This window comes from Camelina sativa, chromosome 20, assembly GCF_030686135.1.
Source record: "Camelina sativa cultivar CO46 ecotype springtype chromosome 20, ASM3068613v1".
Taxonomy (NCBI): domain Eukaryota; kingdom Viridiplantae; phylum Streptophyta; class Magnoliopsida; order Brassicales; family Brassicaceae; genus Camelina; species Camelina sativa.
The window spans coordinates 18,158,641-18,180,748 of NC_141899.1; the positions used below are offsets into that span (position 1 = coordinate 18,158,641).

The window sequence follows — 22,108 nt, forward strand, 5'->3', positions numbered from 1 at the left end:
AGTTAAGAGATTGGTTCTCCTACGACCGTCTACAAACGTACCGGTTAAGAGATTGATCTCTCACGATCACCCACCCATAAACGCTACGTTTGCACACGACTGCAGTTATTAGCGTTTTAAATAAGTTAAGTATATCGTTTAATACCGCTAAATCAGTCGTTTAAGTCCTTTAATAACGTTTAAAACTGCAACTATCCGTTTCCGCATGATTGCCTCCTATGTTATTCTGTCTTTTTAAACCAAACTTGAAATGTCAAACTCTTAAAATGTTATTAAAATCAGAATATCAAAATTGACAATATAATAGAACGACCTATAAATATGCTACGAAGTTACAAACCAATAATATTTGAGAAATAAAAAGACTCAATGTGATGCTTAAAGAACGTCTTGTTGTCAGTTTATTGCTTGATACCAACAAAACAGAGAGCTACTTCGGCTTGTGCTTGAAGCTCTTCAAGAACCTTGACAATTTTCTCACGGTCAAACCCGATTCCATTCTCATCTTTAAGCATTTTCCTCACTCTTCATATCCACCAGCAAGAAACAGACAGGGCAGGTAAAAAAAACCAATCAGATCGCAAATTCAGAAAATATTCGTTTGTCTAAAAACACTTAGGATTTGGATTGAGTGCTACAAACCTGTCTACAATGGATGTGTCTCCGTGTCCGGTGCAAACTATAAACATCGCATTGGTGGGTAACGCATCGTAAAGGGATTGCACTCTCTCGTTCATTTTCTTTAAGATTTCCTTCGTTTCAAGTGAAACATTGTTTTTCTTCTTGCGGCTCGTGTTGTTGTTACATGTAAGCAATGAGATCATCTCCGCTATTCTGGAATTTAGATTCTGCGGATCATTCGCTCTGCTCTGGAAATGTGTATTCAATTCTGAGAACTGTGTCCAAACGAACTGTGACCGCTTGTTCTTTACCTAGAAACATATAAAACACACATGTATCAAACGTTTTTGGCAGATGACTAGTAATACAAAGAAATGGATGGATTCAGAAGTTTTTACCTCCTTCATGGCCTTTGAAAGTGCTTCGTCGTCACAAGAAACTGGAATTGAATTGGATGACTCAGAAGCATATCGCTTCACAATGTTGATATTGTCAATCATAGAAGTAGATTTCCCGCTCTCATTCAAAATGGCGAGTAGCTTTTTTCTTCTCACTTCCGGTGGTGAGCCAAAATCAGGTCCTAGTGGAAGCCAGAAAAGAAAATCACTTTAAAGGATACAGAGAAAAACAAAACACACAAGATTTAAATAGTGAGGTTAAGACTATGATGTTCTTGCCATGTTTTATCTTCAATAGTGCCAAATCCATGGCTGCTTTTGCATCCTCTACGCTGTCATGTCCAGATTCAGACAGCTGTATCTCTCTAGCAAGAAACTTTTTTGCTAGAATTCGAAGTTTAGTTTTATAAGATCGACCATGTGGATGCTTGTATAGTAGTGCAGTGTCAATCACCAGATTATGAGAGATCTTCAAAGAAAACAAGTCATTTTCCAAGGAGTGCCCGACTAATATGGTCTCTTCGAAAACCAGCTTAAAGAACTCTTCCTGAACATAGGTAACGGCTCTAATTATACTAGACCATTACAAGTCTTCAATGCAAAAGTTCAAGCCTCTTAACCCATATCTAATAAAAATTAAAAGGATCTCGTCAAACCTGAATATCTTTAAGAGTTGTTGTAACTCCTTCCATCATCACAGCTGTTATTCCACTATACCTGCAAACCGATACCAATACTGTATTTTTTAAGAGGTACTAGAAACAGATACTATTCTAAAATTCATACACAAAATCACCAATATTTGCATGACTTACCTCGTGTTATAATCAGTAATAGGATTTGTTGGCTTGACTAATTTATCTAATAGAACCTGCGTGATCATGGAAACTTGGTAACATAAATGAAGAAATCTAACATACTTAAAAAAGGAAGGAAGAAGGTACCTGTCCTTGGATATCGACCAGCGTCACTCTTGTTAACTCCAAACCCTCCTTTGTAATACACTAAGGGTGAAACGAAAAGGAAAGATGTTTACAAGATTATAAGATTATCATGAAAGGCCAGAGAACATAGTTGTTTACCATCTCGCAATCAAGAGCCACAATTTCATGGAAAGATGTTCCTGGTGGTGCAGGAAGTGTAGGGGTAAACTCTGCATAACGAACAGAAAATGATCAAACAATATGACACAAAGGTCAAAGGCAAAGGTTAACAGCTTAAATAGGATTAAGCTGTTGATCTTAAATAGATGTAGCTCGTACCAAATTGTTCAAAAGTGTATCCATTTAGTTCCATTTCCTTTCGACTTAGAGTATAGTATGCAACAGGGAATGGTATGTCTTTTATGATCTCAATGAACGATTTCCCCATCAGATTGCGTGCTTCTACAAAAAGCAAAGATTATATCTAGTTAATGCCTTCTATCGGGAGAAGACTTTTAAAAATCTGAAACTACTGTTTACAGGCATAGATGATATAACTGGAAACATTGAAACCTCGTCGTAATTAATAACGAACAATGATCAAGATACATCGAGTGAAGTCTACTTTACCTGGGCTAGATACAAGGGGAGGTGGTTCCACTGAACTCGTAACAGTTTTCTTTCTTTTAACCTTGCAAGTAAGGATTGTATCAATTGTCCTCATGTCATCAACTACAGAGCTAACACAAGAACAAAAGATAGTTTTTTTACCAACAGTTAACCAAATAATTGTAAAGAGAAGCACCTAAAACTTACACCAACCTCAAAGCTAAAAGTGCTACAGGATTGCCACAACACGATTTCAAACTAGCAAGTGCTTTAGACTGTGATAAGTATAAAGCTGCATCCAATCCAGGAAGGTAAAGCATCACAACCTTTGGAATGAGAGGCTTGTTCTGCCAAAACCATATCCTCAAAAATGTCAATTGAACTTAAAAGTAAAGGACACAATCAAACAAACATATCCAACAGGGTCACTTGTTCATACCTTAATAAACACCCACGAGGGCATATAACCTTCTGCAAGAACCCATGTCACAAGTCCCTGAACATCCTATTCAAACCCAAAAAACGCAAAAATCTTACATTATACCAATCATACAATCCTAAAAATTTGATTAACCATGAGGATGATTCAAAAACCTACTTGTAAGTTCAATGTTGTTTCAGGGCTCTTGAAATCGAGTTCTGCTTTCGCCTACAAAGAAGAAGAATCTTAACATCAGGAATCACGATATTGAACACTTAATCAATCTAAATCGATACTAAAAAGTTTCAGAGGAAGTGTTGATACTTCGGGTCCATATATATCGAAGAAGCTGTTTCCGGTATTGCTCTTAACATCACTACCGTCGCCACTTTCTCCACCATCTTCCGCGTCACGCTTTCGCTTCGAAGACGACATTCTTCAGAAGACGACGTATAGCTATTCGACAAATTTATCCGAGATACGATTACGCCGCCGAGTATAGCCGTCGTCTAACACCGCCGTCGCGTTTTTAATTTGCCGTCGCAGAGAAATTTAAGGGTTTGTATGTTTAACCTTGTCGCCTCCAAAAAAAAAATATCTCAAATAGCTTCATTTATTTAAAATTTTTAAAATGTTTGACCCAGTAAAAAAAGTATTATAATATAGATTCGGTTTTTTTTTTCCCTTCTCGGTAATTTGCAAATTACATTCCAAGCTTCATTCATCCTAGCTTCGGTTTCTCAAAATGAATTTATTTAAAAAGGAGAAACAAATTTAATAAATAACTTTTTCTCAAAATCGGACAAGGCTAGAAAATAAAAAGAAATTAAAATCTTTTTAAGTTTAGAGAACTAGGATTTTTGTATTAATTGTTGGATGTCTTAGAAGGAGGAGATATCACTTTATTTATATGATATCTTAGATTACAAAATAAGTCTATTTTCTTAATACTTTAAACTGAGATTTAGGAAAGTTTCTTTTTCTGATGTCAAGTCAGTCTCGGGGAGATGATCTACAGAAGTCGGCCTGTCAACCTCGTTGGGCCTCTATTCACATGTCTGTCTGGCTTGAAACTCTGATTTTAAATTATCAGTTTGCCTTTGGTTTAGGTTGGTATGTCGGGAGTGCCAAATCCCGCACCAACATCGACCAAACTTACATTCCAAACTTCAGAAAGTGAGTGGTCTTGCTTGCCGTGTTATAAGTTCCTGACTCTTGGTTACGACAAATCGCCTTTATGGTTTATCTTAAGGTTTTATTGTCGGTTGCTTTTGTTCTTAGATTAAAATTATCGTCTTCTTTTGTTTTTGGTATCAATTTTTATGTTATGTAGTGCTATTTTCTTTAGTTCCCTTTTAAGAACTTAATTTTGGAGAAGTCTCTGTTTCCTCCAGCCGTTATCTCTGAAACCATTTATGTAGTCTGCCGGCTTAACCTCCCTTCTTTTGACGTAATACTCTACCTTGTATTCTATCTTGGTTGGAACCAAGTTTATCGAAATATCATTGAAAAAAAAAAAAAACAGTCCAAGCATTAGATATGATAACCAATTTTTGAAACACACATCATTTTTTTTCCTTTTTCTTTATTAACTCGAATTAGATATGACAACCAATGAGCATACAAATACAAATACAATCAAAAATTAAATATAACAAAATAATATGTTTTTGAAAGTAAAAAAACTTATAAGCTATATTTTTCGTTTCATATGTAGTATTATTTTGATACATTTCACACAAATTTAAGTTAAAATAAATTATATAAAGATGTTTCTATTTAACAAGTGACAATTTAAATTTAATAAAAAATAGTTTTAGATTAAAAATAAATTGGGAAATTTTAATGTAAAATTATACTTTTGTGAAACTAAATAGCAACGCATCGATTATTATTCCAAGGTTTATGTAATCAACTAATCATGACATGATTAGGAGAAAAACTCTAAACAAACAAAAAAACAACAACTTAGTGTCAATTTACATCAACAAATTACCATAAAAAGCAGTTGTTATAAGCTGGAACATCAGATTTATGATATGTATTACTAATTCAAATATTGCCCATGAGATATACCGCCATGGAATTAAAAAAAATATTGAACTACAAGTCTACAACGCTATCTCGGCTTGTTCTCTAAAAGAGATCACGTGATTATCATCTTGTTCTCGTCTTTCTTTAATCATGTTCTTTACAGTTTTTTTTTTTTTTTTTTTTGATAAGAATGTAAGTTTCAAAAAATGAAAGTTTTAGGAAGTGAATCATAAATATATGGTCCCATGCCAAAAAAAAAAATAAAGAACATGAAAACATAAACATTCGAAATTCAAATTATCACTAAAACCATGAGCTGTGAAGTTTATGGCAAGGCTATGAATTGGACTCGAAAAAGAGAATCCCCTAAACAAAAACATGGCAAGAAGAGCAGTCAAGGAAAGAGATAAAATCACGACGAAAGACGAAAAAGCGAGGAGAAAGTTCCTTCGACGTAAGCCCAAATCAAAGAAGAAGCAGAGCTACATGAGCTCAAGTTGCTGTCCACTGTCATCTTGGTTACATCGGCATCTAAGTATTGCGGGAAGGCTGCAGTTGTTGTCCACTGTCATCTCAGGTATCATAGATTTTTGGACAAGCGCTTTCCTCCTCCCTAAGAAAGTCATCAAGCGTATCAACAGTCTGTCTAGCTCTTTCATGTGGCATGGTTGTTTGGACAAGCCTAATGGAGCAAAAGTAGCTTGGGAGGACCTCTTGTATCTTAAGAGGGAAGGGGGTTTAGGCTTAAGATCAGTGGCGGACCCAGAAATTTTTTTTACCCAGGTCAAAACATACAAAAAAGTTGCAGTTAATATAAATATAATACATTTTACTATGTTATAAAAAAGTTTTATCACATTTTCATTTGTAATAGTTTTGAAAATATCTTTCTCGACAAAATTCAGAACTATTTTGAGCATCATATCTTTTACTGTTTTTTTGTAGAATGTGGTTTAGTTTAAGCCGAAAACTAAATATAATTTGTTTTAAAGATAATAATTTTAGAAAAAATTGATTGTTAAAGATGATTTTTGTGTTTCTTTAAAATCATAACTTGTATTGGAATTCTAATTTGATTGTAAAAGATGATTTTTGTGTTTCTTTAAAATCATAACTTGTATTGGAATTCTAATTTCTAAGTATAATTAACAAAATTATTAATTTGCTTGTAAAACAAAATCTAGTTTTGCACCTAATGTATAAAATTACTTGATTTTGAAGAATCTGTTGTACATGAAGAAGAGAACCTGAAAGACACTAGTAAGAGATATTTTTCTTTTTTCTTATTTTAGTGCAAAGAATAAATTATTAGGTTAAAAATTGGGTTAATGGACATTTTTTAAAAAAAATTATAACATATAAACAAAAACTCCTTCTTTTTGTTGTGGGTTAATGCACTTTTTGTTTTTATAATTAAATTAAGGGAGGTCAGGTTAAAGTAAATTAAGCTGGACTCATAAAACTAGTTAAAAAACCTCTAAAACTTGTGAAGAAATTTTTTTTTTTCCCAAAATTTGGGCAGGTCAGCTGACCTCCCATCACTACATGTAGGTCCGCCATTGCTTAAGATCTTGGCACTCGTGGAATGAAACATGGGCCATGAAGCTGATTTGAATGGTTTTTTTCAGAGTGGGCTTCATCTGGGTTGCTTGGATCCGGCGGAAATATCTTTCCTCTTCCACTTTTTGGGCTTTAAATGATAATTCTTCTAGGTTTTCATGGATGTTCAGGAAACTCCTCAAGCTGAGGCACAAAGCCATTAATTTCCTCAGGATTAAACTGGGCACAGGAGAGGATACTTTTTTTTGGTGGGATCCATGGACTCCCTATGGCTCACTCATTCACTTCATGGGTCCTGATGCTCCTCGTCAGCTTGGGATCCTCTTGCCCTATTTAGTTTTGGACTTTAAATCAGGTGCTGTATGGAATCTCCTTCCTGCCAGATCAAAAACTTTTCTTCAAATCCTAAGCTTCATCACCACACTTCCCAACTTGCAAGTAAGTGACTCTCCCTCTTGGTTAATCAACAATAAGGCATATAAGTCCTACCATTCAAAAGACATGTGGAACTCACTGCGACTTTCAAGAGCGAATGTTCCTTGGTCTTCTCTAGTTTGGCATAAAGCTGCAGTGCCTAAACATGCGTTGGCTGTCTGGCTGTTTATCTATAATCGGAACCCTACTTTGGACCGTATGATTATATGGGGTTTGGATGTATAACCAATTTGCCTACTCTGTGGTCTGCATGATGAGTCTAGGAACCATCTTTTCTTTGAATGTGAATACACATCTGCAATCTGGTCTACCCTGACTGCTAAATTGGAATTGTATACTCCTCTTCTGGAGTGGGATCAAATCATTCAGTGGCTCCCGTCAGCGTCTTCCTCCCCGATTATCTCTCTTGCTCTTCTTCAAGGGTGGCAAGCTTGTGTGTACGAGATTTGGAATGAGCGGAACCGTCGTTTCCATGATGGTACAACGCTCCCTCACACCTCAATCCTTCGCAAAATATCTTTGGCTGTAAAGTACAAGTCAACAGCTCTCAAAAATCTCTCCTCGAAGCATGAAGAAGCTTTGGAACTTTTTTGGTCCACTCACTAAAAAGCCTTTCTTGGTCTATTTGAGTGGGTCTCTCCCCTCCCTCTTAAATCTATTTCAAAGTATGTAACTCGCTGGTTTTTTTGTTGGTTCTTGTCTGATTCCTTGTTTTTGTAAACTCTTTTATTTATAAAAAGGTCCTTTAACCAAAAAAAAAAAAAAAAGTCGGCAGGCAATACTGTTCTCTACCAAGATCCCCTCCTAATGTCAGTAGCATGGACTGAAGTAAATTACATCATATTTTTTTACAATTTATTAATTTTTGTATTATGGTGCCTCATCGACCCACATCACGCAAGGTTCGTAATATTGTACGAACATAACGGAAAGAAAACATGTACAATGGTACGACTTGGTGTATTTTGTGAGTTGACTCTGCCTAAACATATCACATTCTTTTTAGGCATGCTTGACTAATGCGGATGCTAGTATTGTTGCTGGTCTAATTTATATAGGATTCATGTTTGTAAATTCGCATGGACTTGAATTAGGACTAGTGTTTTGGCCCATAATAAGATTCAAATCATCAAGTGCTTCAAATTGTGATATCACCCAATTTGATCTTCCAATAAACATTCATTTTAGAATGAGCTATATTGGTATCATCACTACATAAGATAAGAAGAATATATAGGTAAGTCTAAATCATTCTAAACATTTAAAAAACAATAATATATTATATAACAATAAAAATACTGATTAGGCCTGGGCATTTTACCCGGACCTGAAACCCAAACCCGAACCCGATCCGAAGTAGATGGTTCGGTTCGGGTTCGGGTATTGTATAAAATCCGATCGGATTCAATACCTCTAAGGTTCGGATACCCGATCGAGTTGGGGTATTACCCATACCCGATCGGGTTCAGGTATTACCCGAACCCGAATGCCCACCCGAACTAACCCGAATTAAATGTAAAAATATGCATTCTAGGGGATTTGAACCTACAACTTTGAACATTTAAAGGTGCATCTTTAACCATTTGCCACTTCAGTTTCTCTGTCTTAAGAAGAAATATTAAATATTTATATATATACAAGTTTTCTAAAATTTATAGCAAAATAAAAATTAGTTTTTTTTTTGTTCATGGTTCGATTGAGTTCGGGTATACCCGAATTACCCGAACCCGAACAGGTATTACCCAAACCCGAACCCGAAAATATAGAAAACCCGAACGGGTTCTATATGTTTAAACCCGAAAACGCGAAAACCCGAAAACCCGAACCCGATCGGGTTCACCCGAATGCCCAGGGCTAATACTGATAAACAAGATAGCAACATGAGGTATTAAAACATGTAAATTCAATCACATGATTTTCACAGCTTTATTAGAAAAATCTCATCATACTGGAAAATGTCGAATTAAATAGAAATTTGAAGATCATACTAAAAATTTATTAAAGAATTATTCAATCCGAATTAGTCTTTTTTTTTTGTTCACCAAATGGAATTAGCCTAAAAGTCAGTTTTTTCATATAATATATCTATTAAAAGAGACAGTCATGCGCCATCAAATCATTCAACCACCGTTGGAATGTCATTTTAAATATAAGTACAAAGTGTAAACCATTTTATTTCATTGTATATTAGATGTAAACAAAAGATGCATGAATTGTTTCCTGAATTTTGCTATTGACCAAATTTCTTTTCCCACGGTCATTTGATCAATTCTCTCATTGTTTTTATTATTCTTGAATTTATCCTAAATCCATGACTCGTGTAATAAATTTAGTATTTATAATTTAAACGGTGACGACATAATAACGAATGTTAATATCTAGAAAATAGTCAACTCAAGAGGTAATTCACAAAATGGTTTACGTTATTTGTTAAGAATCATCGATTTTAGTAGAACGATTTGCTTTTTTATAATAAAAACTAGGGAATACACCGCGTTACGCGCGGGATTTGTGATTTTTTTGTGTTTTAAATAAAATATAAATAGTATTATAAATTATATTAGTATATACTTTAAGGGATGAATGGACATTATTTATATATGATACAATTACACCATATAATTTTTTTTTTTTTTTGAACAACCAACTACTTTCATTAATTAAGTGGGCTCAATACAGTTTAATAGGGCCTGTTTTGCCAGAAAGTCAGCCTCAGAATTTTGAATTCTCGAACTAAAATTAAAGGAGCAATAAGCGAAAGAAGACGAAAGGTTCAGGATATCTAGTAGAATCCCGTGAAGCTCTTTAGATCGGATCTTCAAGTTCAGGGCTTTGACCAGCATCTGCGAGTCTGAAGCTACATGGAGATGGGTGAAACCCGATTCAGATGCAACTCTGACTGCTGTGAGAGTTGCTTCTGCTTCGGCCATCAAGGGGGAGTCAACAAAGTTGGAGGATGAGGAGCCAAAGAGCAGCGTAGAATCGGGTTGATCTTTAAAGATCCAGCCGAAACCCGCTTTTTTGTTTGATGTCCAAGCCGCATCCGTTTGACAGAATATCGTGGAGGGAGGTAAAGCTGTTTGCAGTTCAACTTGCTTCGCTTGCCTCTTGTCTTGTTGTTTTGGTTCCTGAGCTTGCTGCCATTCCTTAGCTCTGGTGATTGCTAACAAAAGGATCTCCTCGATTTGGATCTGTTCTTTGCGGAAGATGAGGCGATTACGGGCTGACCAGATAGACCAGAGGATCCACGGGAAGAGAGGGCCATTGCCAAGACCGGAAGGTGGAAGAGCAATTGACCGAGAGCCTATTGCAATACCCGATTTAACATTGTTGATCAGATCTGGTCGGATGGGATCCTTGAAAGGGGCAAGTGACCAGAGGCTGGATACAAATGGGCACTTGAAGAACAGGTGGAGGACAGATTCAATCTCCCCACAGTGGGGGCAATTAGCTTCTTCTCTTATCTGTCGGAACAGAAGGTTTTCACCCACCGGTAAGGCGTTCTGAGCAGCTTTCCAGAGGAGGAGTTTAACTTTAGGGGAGCAGTGTGTGGACCAGATACTGGTTTTCCAGTCGAAGTTAGGTAGGTTTCCCCGAGGGGGCTCAGGTCTTGTTGCAGTCGTAATCTCGGGTTCCACTTGATCTTTTAGTGACAGAGCTTCATAGTATCCCGACTTGGTGGAATAAATCCCATCGTTTGAAGGTAACCATCCCCATCTATCTGAGCCATGTATTCCACTTGGTCTAAGTTTGATGATGTCTTCTTCATGATGAATGAGGATCTCACGAATAAGGTCTTTGTTCCAGGTTGTTGAATTTGGAATCAAAAGGTCTGAGACAGTGAGATGTTGGGTTTCCTTCGTAGGTGGGCCAAAGGGTGCAAGGGGTCGAGAGAGGGACATCCACGGTGTTCTCCAAAGTGGTGTGGAGGTTCCACTTCCTAAAAGACGTCGCAGGTGTGGTTTAAGCAGGTCTCTGCCCACACAGATACTTTGCCATCCATGGGAAGATGCTGCAGGGGGAACACACTCCATAAAGGAGGCGTTCTTACAATACTTACCAAGTAAAACTATCGCCAGCAGACAGTTGGGGTTCTCCATCAGCCTCCAGCTTATCTTCGCCAATAAAGCATCATTGAAGGTTTGTATATCCCTGAATCCCAGTCCCCCTTCTTTAAAGGATTTTGTTAACTTCTTCCACGCAAGCCAACTCATCTTCTTTTTACCATCATTTGAATCCCACCAGAATCGAGTCAACGCGGATTGGATGCGTTTACATAGGGAGTTTGGGAGCTTGAAGCAGGACATTGTGTAAGAGGGTATGGCTGCTAAAACAGATTTGAGGAGGGTTAGTTTACCCGCAGAGGAGAGGAAATGGGTTGACCAGCTCAGCGCCCGCTGTTTAATCCTGTCCACTATTTCACTGAAAAGGTCTTTTTTCTTGCGTCCAAATAGCTCCGGCAACCCCAGGTATTTACCTTGACCCCCCCCTCTTTTGTTATGCCTAGAATGCTCTTAGCTTCAACCTTAGTATCCGGACATGTCTTCGAGGAGAAGGTAATGGATGATTTTGCTTGATTTATTTGTTGACCAGACGCCTCCTCATACTTGTGCAGGATATCCTTTAGAGTTCGACAATTGAGCTTATCTGAGCGGCAAAAGAACATGGTATCATCCGCGAATAAGAGGTGGTTTATGCGGGGGCTTTGTTTTGACACTCGTAGACCAACAAGCCTTCCTTGAGCTTGAGCATTGTGACAAAGTCCGGAAAGGACTTCACTACACAAGATGAAAATGTATGGGAAGAGTGGATCACCTTGGCGGATACCGCGGTGTGGTGTCACCATTCCTTTAGCTTGGCCATTAATAAGGTATGCATACGACACCGTAGTAATGCATTGCATGATCCAGGTAGTCCACTGCTCATGAAAACCCAATCTGCTTTGATAAAATCCCATTCTAGGCGATCATAAGCCTTACTCATATCAGTCTTTACAGCCATAAAGCATCTTACTTTGGCTTCTGATGTCTTCAGGTAGTGAAGAGATTCATGAGTAATGAGTACATTATCTGATATAGCACGGTTGGGAATGAAAGCTGATTGGTTTTCTGATATGCAGCTTGCTAGGATTGGCTGGAGACGATGGGATAGGAGCTTTGCAATGATCTTATAGTAAACCGAGCACAAAGCTATAGGTCGGTAGTCCGAGACTTTTGTAGGGCTGAGGATCTTTGGAATGAGCCTGACGTGGGTATGGTTTAAGTTTTGAAGAAGGGAGCCAGATATAAAGAAGGATTGGACCTCCGCAATCACTTTGTCAGCCATCGTTGTCCAGTTACTCTAAAAGAAGCAGGCTGAGAATTCATCAGGTCCTGGCGCCTTGTCCGGGTGGATAGAGAAGCAGGCCTTTTTGATCTCCTCAGGCAAAGGCATTTTGATCAGTTGAGCATTCATCTCCGGTGTAATACGTGGCGTCAGAGCTTCATACACTGTGGAGAGTCTACACTTATCATTGGAGGTAAAGATATCCTGGAAGTAATTTGAAATAGCAGAAACTATTTCTTTTTCTTTGTAAACTGGGTCACCAGGTTGCCTTTCGATCACTGAGATATTGTTTATGGCTCTTCTCCCTTTTGTTGCAGCATGGAAATATCCGGTGTTTCTATCCCCCAAAGCTAGCCAGAGTTGGCGACTGCGCTGTTTCCAGAATTCTTCCTCCTTTTGGTAAGCCTGGAGGAGGAGATGATTTAGGGACTCAATTTCAACCTGTCTGCAGGTGGAGTCACTCATTGCTTCCTCTAGTTGTTCTCTTAGATCAAGGATAATAGCTTGACTATTAGTGTGGTGTTGTTTTGACCAGGTGATTATAGCATGACGACAGAGAGCAAGCCTTTTTTCAACATTTGCATTCGGAGAAGTATTCCAGGCTTCAGCTATCAAGGTTTTGACTTCATCATTGTTTTTTAAACGTCTGTCATAACGGAACAAACCTTGTCTTTTCTTCTTTACAGGGTCAAAGGAAGTCACCACTGGTCTATGGTCCGACCCTTCAAATCTAAGGTATTCGTACCGGCCTGAAGGGTAAGCCAAGGTCCAAGAACTATTAGCCATAACTCTATCCAAACGACATCTGACAAAGTGTGTATGTCTCTGTCCTCTCCAGGATAGGCAGTTTCCAGAATGTTTTAAATCATAGAGATCACAACTTGACATGAAGGCTCTAAACTCCGAGAAGGAGCTTTCTGGGCGAGGGGGGCCTCCTACTTTCTCATCTCTATGCACGATATCATTAAAATCACCCATAAGGATTCATGGTTCCTCCCGGTCAACAGCTTGGGCACTGAGGGCTTGCCAAATCTCAGCTCGCTTCGTCCTATCCGGTTCTCCGTACACGAAGGTACTTAGGAAAGTCTTCCCTTTTGCTTTAATCTTGGCATTAATGAAGTTTGGGCAGTGGTCAAGAATCTCTACCTCCAGGTTGTCTTTCCACAAGAGTGTTAAACCACCAGAAGCTGGAGATAGAGGGGCAACTACGAAGCTTTTTGGGAACATTAAACCCTGCAACTTGTTCAGAACAACATCGGTAGGGTTTTTTGTTTCCATTAGAAAAATGAGGTCAGGACATACTTTCTTAGCTATATCCTTTAGCCTTCGAACTGTCATGGGGTTCCCCAGCCCACAACAGTTCCAACTGACCATTCTTAAGGAAGAGGGGGTGGTGGATTCTGAAAATCCACCCCCTTTCTCTTTTTTGAAGCAGGTATGAGTCTGATGGCCGGTGACCCCGTGGAGGAGGCTTTCCTGGAGTTGCCCAACTGTTCAGGTGCCTCTGCATCATGTATAGCAACCGGGGGATATGCGGAATTGGCAGTTTGGGTTCGGCTAGTACTACCTCTCGATAAATTGTGAGCCCCTTTCCCCACTGTTCCCTTCTTTGGTGAGCTTTTAGTAAGGTTGCGCTTTTGTGATTTGGCTCCTGGGAGGGTTACACTTTGTTTGCTTCCGGTCTTGTGCAGTGGGGGTCGGCCTCTGCTTTCTTTAGTGGTATGTGAGACATCATTGGTCGAGAGAGCTAGAGTCTCGGATCTTCCTTGAGGCAGGATAGGGGAGGTTTCTTGAATAGAGGTAGTTGCAGGCTTATCAATAGGGGCATTCATAGACGCAGCGATAAGGATACCATTTACAGTTTCCTCCATAAGATTTTTGGCTTCTCCTTGAATGACTCGTAATTTACGAGCTGCACTCTCTGTAGGGTCTGCACATGACGTGTATTGTACAGTAACCTCCATCAAGTCCTCCATGACTTGGTCTCTAGTTGGGACATTGGTAGCGGTGTTTTGTACCAAGGGTGGAGCGACCACTTGTCTGCTGTCATGTTGCATTGGTGATAGGGGAGTTTGAGGTGTTGCATCCTCTCTGTGGTTGCGTTCAAGTGGTGGTCTACGGCTCCTGGAGGAAAGACTATTATCCTGCTGGTGAGGGATGGAAGAGTGGGATCTTTCTCTCCACTGAAGGTTCCGTGGGGGTAAGCCAGTTGAGGTGCGATCCCTGTTCACCAGATCTTGATGTCGTACCCTGTCTGAATGTCGCCTGTAGTGGTCCCTAGGGATGGTGCTGCTGCCTGGAAGGGGCCGGTGGGTCCTCCGGTTACCTTCTCCCTGGCTACGGTAAGATTCCAGGTCAATTTGTTCGTAGGTTCTTTTTTGGGGAGTAGTGCTTCGCTGTGAGTTAATGCTTCTTGCAGGGCTTTGGGGACGGGATCTTGGAGCCATAAAATTATCCTCAGGGGTATAATAGTTTCTCACAGTTCCATGGGAGATATGGTTCGATAGAGCTGGGGTTGGTGGAGGTTTGTCTTGCTGTTCCTCTAAATTCTTCAGTCCCGGACAGGTCTTTCTATCATGAGTGATTCGGAGGCAGTGGTTTTTCAGGTTTTTGTATTCGAGGTAGATCAACATTTCTGAGCCCGTTGAGAACTCTACTACTGTCTCCATAAGGAAAGGTTGCAAGCCATCCATCATGACTCTGATGTTTGCTGAATCTGGAGATATATCTACTTCAAGCACTTCTCCTAGCTCCTCTCCTATGGTTTGGAGCATTTCTGGTTGCCAGAAGTGTTTAGGTAGGCCCTGCACTTCCACCCAGAACGGGATCTTTGAGGGGAAAGAGTCCGAAATCACGGGTTCCCACCGTTGTAGTATGACCATCCACTGGTCAAAGTGGTAAGGCCTTTCTTCAAGGACTTTGAGCAAATCTTCCTCGAAATCAAAGCGGAGTTGGAATATGCCACGTCCAAGGTCAGATCCTCTAGCTTTCCCTTTGAGGTTCCAGCGGTTTTCTAAGAAAGGTAGCAGGGCCCAGATTCGTTGTCCTGCAGGGTTCGTTAAGCGGCCAATAAGGGTAAGGGAGTTTTCCTCAATAAGGGCTGAGCAGTCCAGTTCGGGGGCTTTGATGCGTTTCCGTGGTGGTGGGGAGTAGCTTTGAGCTAAACCTTTACCCTTTTGATATGCAGGGATTCTGTATGCCATGGTTTCTGATGGAAAGAAGGTTGGTTTCAGGTATGCGGTGAGCTTACCAGGGAGGTTCAGCCAGTAGTAACGGAGTTTGTAAAGAAGGGAGCGGCGGAGAATATCTATATGGTAGGAGTTAGAGAGTGTGAACGGTTTCGCCGGGGCTAACAGTGGTATTTGCGGAGTAGATTCAGGCCCGGAGATAAGGTTTGAAAGTTGACTTGGGGGAATATGGTTTTGGCCATTGGATAAACTCTTAACGGTAGGATAAAGACTGGTAAAAGGTGACTTTTTAGAGTAGGGGGTTAGGAAATACCCGGATAAAAGCTTGCATCTTGGGTTTTAGGCGGATGCACCGGGAATATTTCCTATAACATAGTAATTTATATGGAACATTAACTATGGTCTCCTTTTTGTTTTCTATTTGAACCAAATTAATTATCTATTAAACAATTTAAATCCAACAGAAATTGTGCCTGCATTACCAGAGAACTAACTTTTAATATAAAAGATGTTTTTACTTGCTTTCTTCCTAATGTAACCAAATAATAATTAATGTAAACCTGCAAATCTGTTATTTCCTTCACGTTTTAAGTAGAGGGAGATTCATGTGCGTTTTAATTTCTGAGTATGTACCCCATTGAGAACAAAGTCTCGTGTAGTTGATTAAAGACTTTGAAATCTTGTTATCCCTTGAAGCAGCATATGTTACAAGCATTAGGAAAGGGTCTAACTAAACTTTTTTTTTTGCGAGAAAGACTTTGGAACTGCTATGTTTTTAGCTTGTATTAAGTTATAAAAATAAAAATAAAGTGTGCTCTTTTTAACACACACACATATATATTAAGAGTTCAGACGAAAGGAACCATGAAACCAAAGCTAATTACGTTATGGCTATTGTCATCCTCTGTTTGCATCTAGAGTAGAGATGTCTCTCAACTACCAGTTGATTGATAACCTTTAACGTGGAACAGTTCTAGAAGAAAAATGAAACGTTAACCGTTTCAGAAAATAAAAGTAGACAAATAATATGATCATGATAAAATCACCTAAACTGATTAAAATAAGCAAGTGTGGCTGATTGAACCAATAAACTCTCGTTGAAATTGTTTGTCCCGTATTGGTAAACTAAGTCTTTGAACCTTGCTTTCAGTTGAGGCTTGAGGGCTTTGTGCTTTTTAGTGCTGAGAAAGTTCTATATATCGTTATAGAAAATATATGACGACACTTTTTGTTTTTATCTTTATACTTATTCTCATGCAATTAGACGAAGTCAGTGAGAATTATGGTGTATGACTTAGATTTATGCAATAGCATGAAAGATCCCTAATTTTTAAAAAAGATCTTACCATGTAGTCTTGTGTGCTTGAGAATTCGGCGTCAAAGAGCTAGCTATCATCGACAATGGTCTGAGTGTGTGAGTTTGAACATCATCATATCATCCGAAAACCAAAACTTCTCCGGCGCATCTAGAAAACATGAATTAAGATTGTTGATCATCCTCCAACCCAATGCTTCTCCATGAGCTAGAGAGACAACAAAACAGTAAACATGAGAAAACATGACCTGAATTTTAAAAGCCCATAAACTGAAGAGGAAGCAAGAAGAAGAAAGGCAATATCTTTTTACATGTGGTCTTCCACTTCCAGCGTAGAAAAATTGCACGTAGAAGTTATAACTAAAGGTGAGATTAGTGAAGTCGTAACTTATCTGGTGGGATTTAAATTGAGAACCATAAAGCCACAGGAGATGAGAGAAGCTTGAAACAGTGATCATGGCCATGTGGGAGACAATGGGTCTTGAGGCTAACGTTTCATATGCTTAGCGGATTTCTTTTATTTTTTGCAAGATGTCGCTTGGTTAATTTGTAGCCGTTAATTGTTGCATTGAGAAAGAGTTAGATGATGTGGCATGCTCTAAGATGAATTTGGAGTTTGCTGAGGTGGACACAAGGAGAGGGCTCAAATTGTCCCTTTTATTAGTACTAATATAACAGAGAACCAAAAGTTAGTATAACAATAAAATGTTTACAAGGATTTACGAATTTGATTAAAATTTCATGAGGTATGATGTATTCTTTTATGGAATTCTTTTGGTTAACTAGTAAACCAGAAAAAAAAAAAAAAAAAAAAAAAAAAAAAAAAAAAAAAAAAACAGGTTTAACGAATCTAAATTTAAAAATCCAAAATGCAATTAGAACTCTTAAATATTCATTTAGAATATGATTTTAGATAAAAACAGTTTTATTTTGTGAACAAATCTTTATACTATGTGGAGCAAAACAACTAGTTGGGGTCAGAATTTCGATTAAAAAAAAATTGCAAAAATGGATCATTAACACTTGACTGAAAACACTTTTTAGACTTGTTAATTTTTAAAGTATCGTTTTAACTCATTTCTAGAAATGACCGGTGTGAAGTGATCTTAGTGTTGTGGTCAATGATAAGTACTTAATACACAAGACACCATCACACTAAAGATTCAGTCCCGCTCCTTATGAATATAGGGATATGGCTAATGGACAGGCCTGTTGTGCTCCAATGGTTGAAAAAAAAATAACTGATTTTACATCATTTATATTAATATTTTTGAAGTACATTTTAGTTTATGCTCTTTAAGTTTTGCTTATTTAATTTGTTTTATTTACAACATTAACCCCTAATGATTTTCCTAAAATAACATTTCATAGAAACTCAGTTAATGGAACTATTTAAATCTATATTAACATTTTTGAAATACATTTTAGTTTATGCCCTTTAAGTTTTGCTTATTTAATTTATTTTATTTACAACATTAACCCCTAATGATTTTCCTAAAATAACATTTCGTAGAAACTCAGTTAATGGAACTATTTAAATCGACCTAATTTGATAAGTTTATTGCCATAAATAGCATGACAAAATCTATACATTTCGATGTTTCCAAAAACAACTCTACGCATTAAATTTTAATCCCATAAAAATGTCCAAACTTATTTTAATAGATCTTTAGAGACTGTATGATCTCTTAAATTTAAATGACACAGCCGAATTTGAGTAACAAATGATTTCAATCCCAATAATTATTATCTATATATACATTTTTGAAGTACATTTTGGTTTATACCCTTTTAGCTTTGTTTATTTAAAATTTTATTTACAGAATTGATCCCTATATATTTGCAAAAAACCAAAAAGTAAAATATGGAAAATCAAATTCGATTACACTAATAATATACCTAAAATATCAAAAAAATCAATTATTTCCTAAATTATCTCTGCCGTCAAATTTTATTTTCCTTTTAAATTAAAAGATTTGAATATTTTAGATTTCAAAAATGGAAATAATAATATCTTACACATTCAATGTCGATATTTTAAATATTATATATTAATATTTACTAACTGATTTTATCTTTTACAGAAACCATATTATTCTCTCAAGGTTTTGATTTCTTAATATGGAAAAAATTTTAATCAAAAAGTTAGATTTGGTATATAATAAAGTTGAATAGAATCCTAAAATATAGCATATAGAAACTAACTAAAACACACAAGATTATTTAGTTTGATATTCCTAATATAAATATTAAATCTTTTGAATTTTTTCATAATAATTATCATATTTCCAAAGATCTTTTTGCTTGCTCAACAATATTTACTCATATCACACCTAATTTATCATCATCAATAACACTATAAATAACCTAACGTCAATATACCAAATAATCTCATTCCTACTTTGCTATTTTTTTCCTTCTCAACTCTTATTTGCTAAAAAATGATAGATTTTTTCATAATTTACATTACTAATATATATTTCTTAATTGTTTTTTTGCAGCTCAATTCTAATCATCCCAGTAAGAGTGGGAGCGGTGCATCAAAAGGTATGTTTTTAAATTTATTTATCAAAACTACTTTTATTTTGTTTTATCTTTGCTGTTTAGTTTTTTTTCCTTCTAAATAACTGAATTTCTATAGAAAGGTTCATTGGAGAATCAGTAGTAATCTACTTAAACTATTTCTGTTACAAATACAACTTTAAATCTGCTAATATCATCCTTTTCTTTTGACAGAGGAGCATAGAGATCTCAGTTGTAAATGTAAGTTTTATTCTCACTAACGTTTTCATGTGCAATTAAGTGATTAAACATAAGTGAAGTTTTCTTACATCATTTTTTAATTGAAATCAGGGTGTAGCTCACTGCAACAACCTTACAAAGTCAATAAGGAACGATGGAAGAATGAAAAGTGTATTAAATTTTTATTGGTGCATTAAAAAAAATTGTACTAAAAAATCAAAAGTTACGTTGATGCTTTTATATTATATTTTCTTTAAAAATTTAGATATATTGTCATGAAAAAATTAATAAACTATAAAAATATGTTAATTTGGTAAAACAATTAATATAATAAAATTTTATAAAAAAAACTTATTTTGATTTTGGTGAGACGGGTTGGCATTAGTCCCTCTATAGAGAGTCAAGTAGTATTGTTTTTCTTATTTTTTTAATACTTTTAGATGTGTACCAGGTAATAAATGTATTACTAGACTATACATATACCACAGGTTAAAACCTTGAAAACACACAAAAATTATATTCATACTTTGAATACTTATATCAAATATCTGTAAGATTTTTTATTTTTAAAATCGTTTTCTGGTACACTGAATAAATCCAATAAATATTCATAACAATAAAATCTAAAAATTAATAAACAAAAAATAAATACAATATAAATTTTATAGTTTCAAAATTAAAAAATATTGTCCCACGGTATACCGCGGGTTAAATCCTAGTAAACATTTATAAACCATTACCGAAAATCTTCAGATTTTCATTGAAGTTATAAACTAGTATATATGTCTAAAAGTATTAATTTTTTTATAGTCTTGAAAACGTGAATTTAGTAAAACCGACAAAATTTTGATCAAAAAAAAAAAAAAAAAAAAAAAAAAGTAAAACCGACAAAAATGATGATACTTGGATATGAAAATCGAACTCTTCTCATCAAGCTGTATAATGAGACATGTGTTGTTGGCATGTGTATAGACGTCACGTGTGTATAGACACCTCAAATGATTGTTGAGCAGTAGCTTGGATATGGGTATGTGTTAAATCTACTCGTCATACATGCTTCTCACATCTTTTTCTAAAATGCTTTAGAACTAAGGACAATCTCCTCATCCCTTTGCATTTTTTTGGTGACATTCTTCCTCTTTCTTCTATCTGCTCCGCGGAGAACATCTTTTGGGGGAAGCTCCTTTCCTCTTCATTCATTCTCTTTTTCTTTTCTATCATCTTTCAATTGGATATCTTCAACCGGATGTGGTGTTTCCAAGTGACCCTTTTTCGGTAACTTAGCAGAAATATTTAATAGCCAAATCTGGAAGTATTCCCTTTTCAGTAATAGTCTTACAAATTATAAGATGATACATGACGACATGACGTGAACCCTTTCAAGTCTTAAGACTATTCAGTATTCAAAGTATTGCAAGTTTTGGATTCAAGTCATAGGAGTCTCTAATAGACATTTTAAATATGGGATTATTATCAAAATAGGCACTTTTGGAGGTATAAATAATAGTAATCTATTAACTGTTTATGACAAAATTACCCCCTGGCGTTTTCGGGGGAATAAGCAAAGGAGAGCTAAATCCTAACTTTGGGGGTTCCTAAACCCAAATAGTACCTATAATCGAGATCCTGAACCCAGACGGTATCTATAATCGAAATCTCAATTCTTAATTTGCGACCAATCATGTGGCGATTTTGGATTTTTTGGCTTGGACGCTGCGTTTCTCAAACCACAAAGCTGCAGTAGATATTTTCTTAATCGATGACTATTATACTGTTGGTGTTGGTCGTCGGAAGTTTTGGTTTTTTATAAGTTCAAGAGAATGGAGAGAGAGAGAGAAAGAAAGTCTCGAAGAGCAAAAGGAAGAAGAAGGATGAGTGAGGGCAAAAGCGAAATTTTGGTTCTTGTTGAATGTTTAAATCTGAAAGTCATTACTATAGTGCCTAAATCCGAAGGGTATTGGCTTTTTAATGCTCTTTTTTTAATTAACTCTTTAAATATAGTATGATGTTGATGATTGAATTTGAACGACTAATAAAGTGAAAGAATGAAAAAAAGAAGGACTAATATAATATATTACAAGTAATAACTAGATAATAACCCGCGCTGGTAGCGCGGGAGAATAATTCTTTTTTTTTTGAGAAGTATATGATTATAATTATTTGGGTTCTTATATAATATATTGTTGTATAGTGACATTTTGAATCATTTTATAGAACTAATTGTTTTTAAAAAAAAAGATATATATAGAAAGTACATATGTTGGACTATATATGAATTAGAATTAGCATGTAGTGTAATTAAGTGTAAGTGGTTAATTAGTTTTATTGTCATCATAAACAAAGTTTTAACCCAAAGTATAACATGTAGATTAATTTAGTTGTCAATGTAATTTTAAAGTGAATAAATTATATGTTTTACTGTGATCTCAAATCACTTTGAATGGCCCATATACTATCCATAAGGGAAATTAACAGATTATATTAATACAGTATATTGAATTTTAGCTAAGCCCAGTACACAGCCCACATTCGTATAC

General features: G+C 36.5%; 2 protein-coding genes and 1 long non-coding RNA gene across 4 annotated transcripts; 2 read left to right on the forward strand and 1 right to left on the reverse strand.

The window, feature by feature from the left end:
- Positions 1–245: 245 nt before the first annotated feature.
- Positions 246–3,847, reverse strand: LOC104771058 (small RNA degrading nuclease 5). 2 transcript variants are annotated; one of them, XM_010495533.3, is made up of 14 exons: positions 3,297–3,847; positions 3,150–3,200; positions 2,991–3,056; positions 2,765–2,898; positions 2,573–2,682; positions 2,282–2,404; positions 2,102–2,172; positions 1,964–2,023; positions 1,835–1,890; positions 1,676–1,736; positions 1,299–1,566; positions 1,020–1,201; positions 643–932; positions 246–525 (listed from the first exon to the last, which is right to left on the reverse strand). In XM_010495533.3, the coding sequence occupies exons 1-14, from the start codon at positions 3,405–3,407 to the stop codon at positions 402–404; spliced, it is 1,707 nt and encodes a 568-aa protein (XP_010493835.1). In that variant the 5' UTR covers positions 3,408–3,847; the 3' UTR covers positions 246–401. The 2 variants fall into 2 exon arrangements, with proteins under 2 accessions (XP_010493835.1, XP_087361848.1); XM_087505722.1 differs by having other exon boundaries at positions 3,150–3,217; positions 3,297–3,587.
- A 1,537-nt stretch (positions 3,848–5,384) lies between these two features.
- On the forward strand, positions 5,385–7,607 carry LOC147919123 (uncharacterized). The gene is made up of 3 exons (XM_087503853.1): positions 5,385–5,722; positions 6,737–7,165; positions 7,265–7,607. The coding sequence occupies exons 1-3, from the start codon at positions 5,385–5,387 to the stop codon at positions 7,605–7,607; spliced, it is 1,110 nt and encodes a 369-aa protein (XP_087359979.1).
- An 11,638-nt stretch (positions 7,608–19,245) lies between these two features.
- Positions 19,246–19,805, forward strand: LOC147919124 (uncharacterized). The gene is made up of 3 exons (XR_015592898.1): positions 19,246–19,376; positions 19,566–19,592; positions 19,683–19,805. It is a non-coding gene; the product is annotated as an uncharacterized LOC147919124 (long non-coding RNA).
- Positions 19,806–22,108: the final 2,303 nt, after the last annotated feature.

Bases quoted from the DNA above. Each gene is read 5' to 3' on its own strand.
- LOC104771058 (XM_010495533.3), bottom strand. From the start codon at position 3,407: ATGTCGTCTTCGAAGCGAAAGCGTGACGCGGAAGATGGTGGAGAAAGT. The intron at 2,405-2,572 runs GTAAAGTAGACT...TGCTTTTTGTAG, and splicing joins TCCCCTTGTATCTAGCCCAG to AAGCACGCAATCTGATGGGG. The intron at 933-1,019 runs GTAAAAACTTCT...ATATGTTTCTAG, and splicing joins TTTCAAAGGCCATGAAGGAG to GTAAAGAACAAGCGGTCACA.
- LOC147919123 (XM_087503853.1), top strand. From the start codon at position 5,385: ATGGCAAGAAGAGCAGTCAAGGAAAGAGATAAAATCACGACGAAAGAC. The intron at 5,723-6,736 runs GTATCTTAAGAG...ATGGATGTTCAG, and splicing joins GTAGCTTGGGAGGACCTCTT to GAAACTCCTCAAGCTGAGGC. The intron at 7,166-7,264 runs GTTTATCTATAA...TGATGAGTCTAG, and splicing joins CATGCGTTGGCTGTCTGGCT to GAACCATCTTTTCTTTGAAT.